The 8,719-nt window shown below is 35.1% G+C and overlaps 1 protein-coding gene across 1 annotated transcript; it reads left to right on the forward strand.

The window, feature by feature from the left end:
* The first annotated feature begins 1,138 nt into the window (after positions 1-1,138).
* On the forward strand, positions 1,139-2,008 carry LOC141492415 (vomeronasal type-1 receptor 1-like). The gene has a single exon (XM_074192799.1). It carries the CDS (start codon positions 1,139-1,141, stop codon positions 2,006-2,008), a length of 870 nt encoding a protein of 289 aa, XP_074048900.1.
* The last annotated feature ends 6,711 nt before the right edge of the window (positions 2,009-8,719 follow it).

Raw genomic sequence — 8,719 nt, forward strand, 5'->3', positions numbered from 1 at the left:
CTTATATCATTGTTTGTTTAATGTTTAACAAAATACTCATCATTAAATTTCTTATTATTAACATGGATTTAGAGTGTGACAAATTTTACTGAATTTCCATGTTAACAACTTATTAGGAAATTTTTATATGCTTTTTTTTGCTGATGTCTAATGTGATGGGATATTCTTTTAGATTTCTCCTTTTACTAAGACATTTTTACTAAGTCCATTTTTATTTTCAATATCAAATAAATTTTGTTATCTTTAGAACTATTTATTTATCCCCATATAGTCTTATTTATCCCCTAGGGATCCTCTGTGAACATATCCACATTCTTTTGATCAAGCACATGAATAATGCACAATTTTCTTCCTTGTTTACTTAAATAAATTTTCTCTTCATTATTAAATCTTCATATAGCTATTCCATCTAGTATATTTAATGATCTAATCAACTTAGTCATTTCAGCCTGTTTCAGCCGTGAATTGTAATAATTGCCCTTCCATTCTGGAATTTCAGGTAAAAAAATTATGCATTTTTCTCCAACCATATTGATTAATCTCAGCAACTGAAAAAAAAGTTTTCTGATAATCTAGTGAAATTGGGATGCTTTCACCTATATTACTTTCTAATAATAATAATGTTTGTCCTCCATTTTCAAAGAGGGACACACATCAGGTAGGTGATGCCATGATAAGCACATGAATTGTATTTGAGTGAGGGGGGCTGTGCTAAGACACCAGTCTCACTTTCTCCTCCAGAGCCTTCTGGGTGCAGTGGCCAGAAGCCAATCGGGATAACTGGAGATGGCCCCGGATGTGAGGTAATCAGTGTTAAGTGACTTGCCCAAGGTCACACAGCTAGTAAGTGGCAAGTATCTGAGACTGGATTCAAATTCCTATCCTTCTGACTCTAAGGCCAGTGCTCTCTATCTACTGCACCGCCTAGCTGACAAGTACCAAAGGAAGCCTAGGAAAATACGAATTGGATTGAGCATCGGAAGGCTGACTCAGTCTCCAAAGTAAAACTTATCTAGACATGTTTGAAAATTCACTTTCTTTTTACTTTTCTTCTTCTCTCTCTGGCTCTGAGGACAGCTTTACTTTAGTCAGTGAGAGAATTATTTTTCTTGACTTAGTTCTAGGTCTTGTCTTCTTCATGCAGACAGGAGCGGGTCTACTGGGGAACTTCTTCCTGCTGTATCATTTTACCATTACTCTCCTAACTGGTAACAGGCTGAGACCCATAGACGCCATTTTTTCCCACTTGGCTTTGGCCAACTTCATAGTACTTACTTCCAAAGGTGTCCCTCAGACAATGGTTAGTTTGGGACTGAAATTTCTCTTGGATCGTGTGGGCTGTAGAATTATTATTTTCCTCCACCGAGTGTCACGGAGTCTTTCTGTTAACATCACCTGTTTATTGAGTGGTTTTCAAATTACCTCCATCAGTTCCAATTCCTCTTCTCTATGGTCAAAACTCAAAACCTACACCTCAAAGTACATTTTCCACTTCTGCCTTTGCTGCTGGATTCTACACATCCTGATAAATATGTATATGTTGGTGGATATGAAGAGTTTGATAGAAAATCATAACAACACGAGGAGATGGAACTTGGGATTCTGTTCAGATTTTTCGTCAGCCTCATTTGAAGTCTCACTATATATAATTGTTTACTGTATTGCAGATTTTATGTGCATAGGATTTATGGTCATGACCAGTGCTTACCTGGTACTTTTCTTGCAAAGACACCATCAACAAGTCCAACATATTCATAGCTTCATACAATCCAAAAGAAGGTCTCCTGCAATTAGAGCCACCTGTACCATCTTGGTGTTGGTTAGCACCTACGTCATCTTCTACACAATCAATTCAATTTTTTCATTTTATCTCTTTCATTTTGAGGAATATCATCAATGGTTGATGCCCACAACGATTCTGTTAGATGCATGTTTCCCTGCAATCAGTCCATTTGTTCTTATCAGTGGTGATTCCCAAATTCTCCATTTCTTCTACTCACTTTGGTGAAAGAAAAGATTACAAGACTCTTTTTCCAGGATGCTCCATGGCTCACCTTTCTATTTCCATTATTAGAAATTACCATATTTAGGGTGACCAGAGTAGATCAGTATAGAAGAAAGTCAAAGAATTGTAGGGTTTAGAATATAAAAAGGACATTAATGATGATTTTAATATCATATCTAATACTTGTATAGAGCATTAAAGTTTGAAAAATATTTTATATTGTGTTTTCATTTAGCCTATCCTGAGGTTTTTTTATTGTTTACCTCTCATTGTTCAAAACATTATTTTGAGCTCTAATTCCTAAAAACAAGATTCTTAATTATTCTCATTCTATTTCAGAAATTGAGTTGGCATTGTAATTGAATGGGATGTTGAAACCACAGTTTGTCTTGACTATGGAGGTACAGTTGAAAATGTCTATCAATTGTTTCTCTTTATGGAGTAAGGGAGTAATGTATGATTTCCTGTGATTTACAAAGGTAGATAATGTTTGTCCTTCCTTTTTGAAGAACACCACAATAGGAGGAGGTGATGTTATGACAGGGATATGAATTGGATTTGAATGAGAGGATGCTGTGCTAAGTCACCAACTTCACTTTCTTCTCCAGAGCCATCTGGAGATAGGAATCACGATGACTGGGCATGACCCTAAATATGAGACATTCAGGGTTAAGTGACTTGCTCAAGGTCACACAGCCAATAAGTGGCAAGTATCTGAGCCTGGAATGAAACTCCTGGACTCCAACTCTCTATCCTCCATGCCACATAGATAGATAGCAATGGAGAAGACAGCAAAGACAGTTTTGTTAAATTGACATCTCTTCAGAAGTGATACGTGATACACTATTTTGCAATGACAAATTGATAAATGGAGACACTCCTTTGGAAAAAAAGATAACGTTTTGTACTACATCCTACTGAAACTGGTAGATGTACAAAGAGGCTAAATTATACAAGACCTTCCTCTTGCTTCCCTTTTCTTTTCCAAACAATAGCTAGCTATTATTTTACACATTTAAACACACTCAAGTAAAGACTGTGCAAATTGTGGCATCGTGACAATAGTCTCTAAGAATCTTAGTGATGATTTACAAAGATTCAAATCAAAATCTCCAGTGATACAATATTACCAGCAACCTCAACAATCGTTTTATACAATTTCCCAGAATGTATAACCAAAAGAAATTTGGCAACAATATAATATTCACAGCAACCTGAATATAAAATAGGAAACAAAATTCCATAATAACTGGTCAATATTAATTTAATCATATTACCATTATATGGAAAGTCATCTTCACTACCACAAGGGACTTTTTAAAATCACAGTTCTCATAGTTTAGAAAATGCATCATAACAAATTTCATATTTAATTAAAGATTCAATAAGCAGGAGTAGCTAGGTGACATAATGGATGGAGTACTTGGCCCTGGAGTCAGGAAGACCTGAGTTCCAATCTAGCCCCATACACAGCAATTAATTACCCAGCTGAGTACAGACCCTGGGCAAGTTACTTAACCCCATGGCCTTAAATAAATAAAAACTTTTTTTAGGTTTTTGCAAGGCAAATGGGGTTAAGTGGCTTGTCCAAAGCCACACAGCAAGGTGTACTCCCTAGGTGCTCCATAAATAAAATTTTTAAAATAAATAAATAAATAAATAAAAGATTAAATAAGCCAAAAGTAAAAATTGTATAGGTCAAATGAAACCACACCAGACAGTGATACTTTGTTTCCATTAGCTCCAAATATACTGGGTTAAATATAATAAACCATTGTTGCTAACTTACTTCATTCTATTTGCAAAATCTCACAAATCTTAATTTTAATAATGAGGGGATTTTTTTCCTTGTTTGTTTTTTGCTTCGTTTCTTTCTTTATTTTTCCAATTACATATAAGGATAGTTTTCAACAACCTTTTTTTCCCGCATTTTTCTGCTTGCCTTCTTCCTTTGCCTCCCCTCTCCCCATGACAGAATGAAATGTAATATTGGTTTTCTGTCAATAACCATGCTAACCATAGAACCATATTAATCATATTATGAAAGAAGAATCACATTTAATTGAAAGAAAAAATAGAAAGAAAAAATGACATAATTCATAAAACAACTTTTTAAAAATTGAGTACAGTAAACTTTGGTTTTCATTTAAACATAGTTCACTGTTCTTTCTCTGGATATGGATGGTATTCTCCATCATGAGTTTTTTAGTATTGCCTTTGCTTATTATACTGCAGAAATGATCAAATTGAGGGCAGCTAGGTGACACAGTGGATGGAGCACTGGACATTGGAGTCAGGAGGACGTGGGTTCAATTCCAGCCTCAGACACTTAATAATTACCTAACTTCATGACCTTGGGCAATTCACTTAACCTCCTTGCCTTGCTAAAACAAAAAATAAAGAAAGAAATGATCAAGTCCATCATAGCTGATCATCACCCCATGTTGTTAGTGTGTATAATGCTTAAAGATGAAGGCATCTTAAAGAGATTTCTCCTATCCTAAATTTACTATAATAATATCATTATTATCTATTACATTAAAAAAGGAGTGGTTTAAGAAAATATACATCATTAATTTTAAAAAATGAATCTAGAGCAACTTAATATATAAATTTATATATATATATATATATATATATATACTTCAAAGAATCTAGCTTTAAAAAGAATTTACCACAATGTTATATAATATAATGAATTATCAAATTAACATTAGATAAAATAATTATTCATATGACAGATTCTTAACTGAAGCAACTTGCTTTAAGAATACACAATTAAGGGGAGGCTAGGTGGCACAATGGATAGAGTACCAGCCCTAGAGTCAGGAGTCCCTGAGTTTAAATCTGGCCTCAGACACTTAATAATTACCTAGCTGTGTGGCCTTGGGCAATTCACTTAGCCCCATTTGCCTTGAAAAAACCTAAAAAAACTTAAAAAAAAGAATACACAGTTAGCAAGTTTTCAAGTCCATGAATTTTCCCAACAATTTGGCTTGATGTCAAATAATACAAAAAATTTGACTCATCATAATCCTTCCAATATGATAGACATATTTCACTTAGAAGGGGATCAGAATAAAATTGATCAAACTGACATTTTTGCTAAATGGTATCATACAAAATGCCAAATTATACTTTCGATTATTTAAAATCATAGTTTTCAATGATTATGTATTCCAAGTATGTCATTTTCTGGGGTGTGCTTCACTGCCAAAGAATTAAGTGTAGCAATTTCAAGAAAAGTTTTACTCCATCCCAATCACTGCCCTTTAAATGTCCCTTTCAGCACAATTTAATTTAGTTCAAATTTGAGATCTACAATCTCTGAAAGAACCCGTTGCTTCATGTTTACTCCAACAAACTTCACAAGCTTTGCCCCTAATAAAGAATTAAAGTACGTGGATCCAACCTGTATAGTATATCCTAATAAGGAGCAAATAAAATTAGCTCAACTTGTGTTAGCCCTCAGAGATTGGTCTAAAGAAAAAACAAGATGTTTATTCCATTATTCCAAACTCCATGGCAAATTTGGGGTGGGCATGGGAAGGGGATATGATTAGGAACTGGGTTCTCAGAATGACATCTTGGGACACATTTATAGGAAATAGATGAAGAATCATAAAATTATTGGCAATAGTCAATAATATGTCACAATGCATTATAGTTTCTGATTTGGGGAGTCTTCTTCAGGTCTACATTGACAGGGATCCCATTGGCAGGGGTGGGGGTGGGGGGGAATGCCTCCAGATTCCACACCCACGGGATTCTCTCCCCCTTAGAGGACATTTGTGCAGTTCTGTGACTGTTGATACAATGTGGAGTTTTATAGTTATTCTTCTTTTCCGAGGAGGAAATTGACATTTTAATATTCAGATTTATAATTGCTTTTAGAGCAGAGGATCAAACAAAAATCTATTCTCTACCAGTCCATTGCTCTCCATAAATATTCTCTATTTGCTTTCAAATCATGGTGCAACTATTATTACTGCAGTTTCCTTAAAGTAAACACACAAAATTTCTCACCTATTATTCATTTTAGCCAAATTTAGCCAAAGCCAAAACTTCTAAATCAGAATTGTAAATTCTGATAATCAATTCTTAAACCTTCAATAGCTTTATAAACACCTCTCCCATAGCCTGAAAAACAAAATTTTTTCTTATTTTCTTTCACATTCTTGTTCTAAATTTTCATTGATTGTTTCATTCAATTGCAATTCAATATTTTTCTATTTCTGTTCCATCCTATTATTCCTGATAAATGTGGTGCATGTGAGGAAAAACCTTCATGGGGACCTTGCTTTATACCAGTGAGAAAACTCACTGCAGAGAAACTCTAAAAATGAAAAGAAAGTGGAAAAATCTTTGGTTATGGCTCATCTGTTAACAAATATTAAAGAATTCATGCTGGAGAGCAACCTTATGAATGCTGGGAGACTTTCAGTGATATCTCATCCCTTGCTCCACATTAACAGATTCACAGAGGTGAAAACCCCTATTAATTCCACATCCGTGGGGAAAGTCCTTCATCAGAGTTCATCCATTACTAAGTAGCAAACAATTCAAGGGTAATAGAAACTTTATGTATGTGGTGACTATGGAAAAACACTTTAATCATAGTCAGCCCTGAAGTCAGGAGGATCTAAATTCAAATCCATCACAGACTCTTACCACCTGTGAGACTTTGGACAAGTCACTTAACCTTGATTTTCTCACATCTCCAGTCCTCCTGACTCATATCTAGTCACTGGATCCAGGTGACTCTGGAGGAGAAGGTGAGGCCAGTGACTTAGCATAGCGCCCCCTCACTCAAATCCAATTCATGTAGTTGTCATGGTCTCCCTTCCCTCATGTATTGGTCTTCTTCAAAGATGAAGGAAAAATATCATAAATACCAGGGCTTAACAATAATATTTTGGCAATAAGAAGACATTGTATGAACCCAAAGTCTTAGGGGTTCTAGTCGTATTTATAGTTGTTAAAACACTTCAGCATCTCTAGTTTTGTTTCAGGCTTAAATTTTCCTCTGGCCATAATGCTGCAGTTTCCTTTTGAATAAACTGAGGGCATTGGACTGTATAATTTGAAAGGTCCTCCGTAGCTTGTAAATCCTTTGACACTGTGATCTTTGTTCCTTAATCATATTGTAAATCCTAAAAAGAGTTAAAATAAAATGATAGAAAATATATATTAGACAAGAATTTTTATACTCTGGGATTTATAATCAACATAAAGGTACAGGTTATTATGGTAATGACAACCCAAACTGAGAGTGTGGGGAATATTTATCCAAAAATAAAAGGTATGGGAAATCATTAACCTTCTTGGAGGTCTAACTATTAAGGTTGAAAAGTATTAAGTTGTCCAATTGCACCTAAGAGGGGATCATCTGCATACAATACTATCTGCTGCATTATTATCTCCTCTGAATTTTAAGTATCATGAGGAATAGGACAAATTTCCCAGGATCCTGGTCATTGTCTTCCTGATTTTGTTTAACATTGGGTCTGGATTTTTCTCCTAGTGGCAAGGACGACTGAGACATTATGACTGAGTACTGTCAAAGGAAATCCATCTTTTATTAAAAAAAATTAGAGACATTATTCTGAGATGATACATAGAGGCTTATCTTGACTCCCTCTTCAACATCCACATGCTCCCAACTCTTTAATCTCATTGGTTTTCTATATCTGTAGCACTGCCTTGGATCTTGGTTAATTGCCTTATGAATTTGATTGTTAAAATCAAAGTTCTCAACCCCTTCTAAATTTGGCCTATCTTCCTCCTAGAACAGAAACTAATCTCCATCTTTTCTGCAATCTTTTCTGTTGCAATTACAAGCAACCTTGATTTAACTAAATGTATGTGAAATCTGTTTTTATACTTTTAGCTATTACAGCAGATGAATGTTCCTACTTGGCCCTGCAAGTTCCTTTTCCTGGTCCTAATCTAGTGCCTCCAAGAAGCCCAGAAACATTTTGCCATAGATTGTGAAAGATTTGAACTCACTAAATGGAAACAAAACACTTTTAACCTTCTTATAACCACTATAAACTTAATACACTGCCTTGTATAAAAAATGACAAAATAAAGTAGATTCAGATAATATAGTTGATGAAAGAAAATTCTAACTTCAGAGCTGAATGACATTTTTTACTAAAGACTTACCCAGCTTCATGCCCTTCAAATTCTCTGGCCAGTTGAAAGAACTTGCTAATTTTTTTGATCCAGCTATGGTCCATGGCTTATTGACTTCTCCATAGGCCACCTAAAGTGGGTTTCTCTATCAACTTTCATGTTATTCAGTTAACTCAATGGATCAACCCACGTTTATTTTTCAGAGTTTTATATATGGATCGGATCACTGGAAAGACCTCTGAGTTGTCTGAGTTTTCTCAATACAAGTAGGTCATCAAATGGCAACTGTAAATTGGAAAAAAAGGAAGGATTTGCTTAGACTCCATAGTTCTTTCCTTGGATTTGGATGACATCGTCCATCACCTCCCTCTTGGAATTGTCCTCTGATCACCGCATTGCTGAGGAGAGCTAAGTCTCTCATAGGTGATCATCACACAATGTTGCTATTTTTGTGTACAATATTCTATTAGTCCTGTTTACTTCAGGTTTTTCTGAAACCCGCCTTTTCATCCTTTCTCATGGAAAAATAGTATTACAGGCAAAATCTTGTTCAGAGAAGTCCCAGTTGAGGGGTAG

This window comes from Macrotis lagotis, chromosome 1 (genome assembly GCF_037893015.1).
Source record: "Macrotis lagotis isolate mMagLag1 chromosome 1, bilby.v1.9.chrom.fasta, whole genome shotgun sequence".
Classification (NCBI taxonomy): Eukaryota; Metazoa; Chordata; class Mammalia; order Peramelemorphia; family Peramelidae; genus Macrotis; species Macrotis lagotis.

Bases quoted from the DNA above. Each gene is read 5' to 3' on its own strand.
- LOC141492415 (XM_074192799.1), top strand. From the start codon at position 1,139: ATGCAGACAGGAGCGGGTCTACTGGGGAACTTCTTCCTGCTGTATCAT.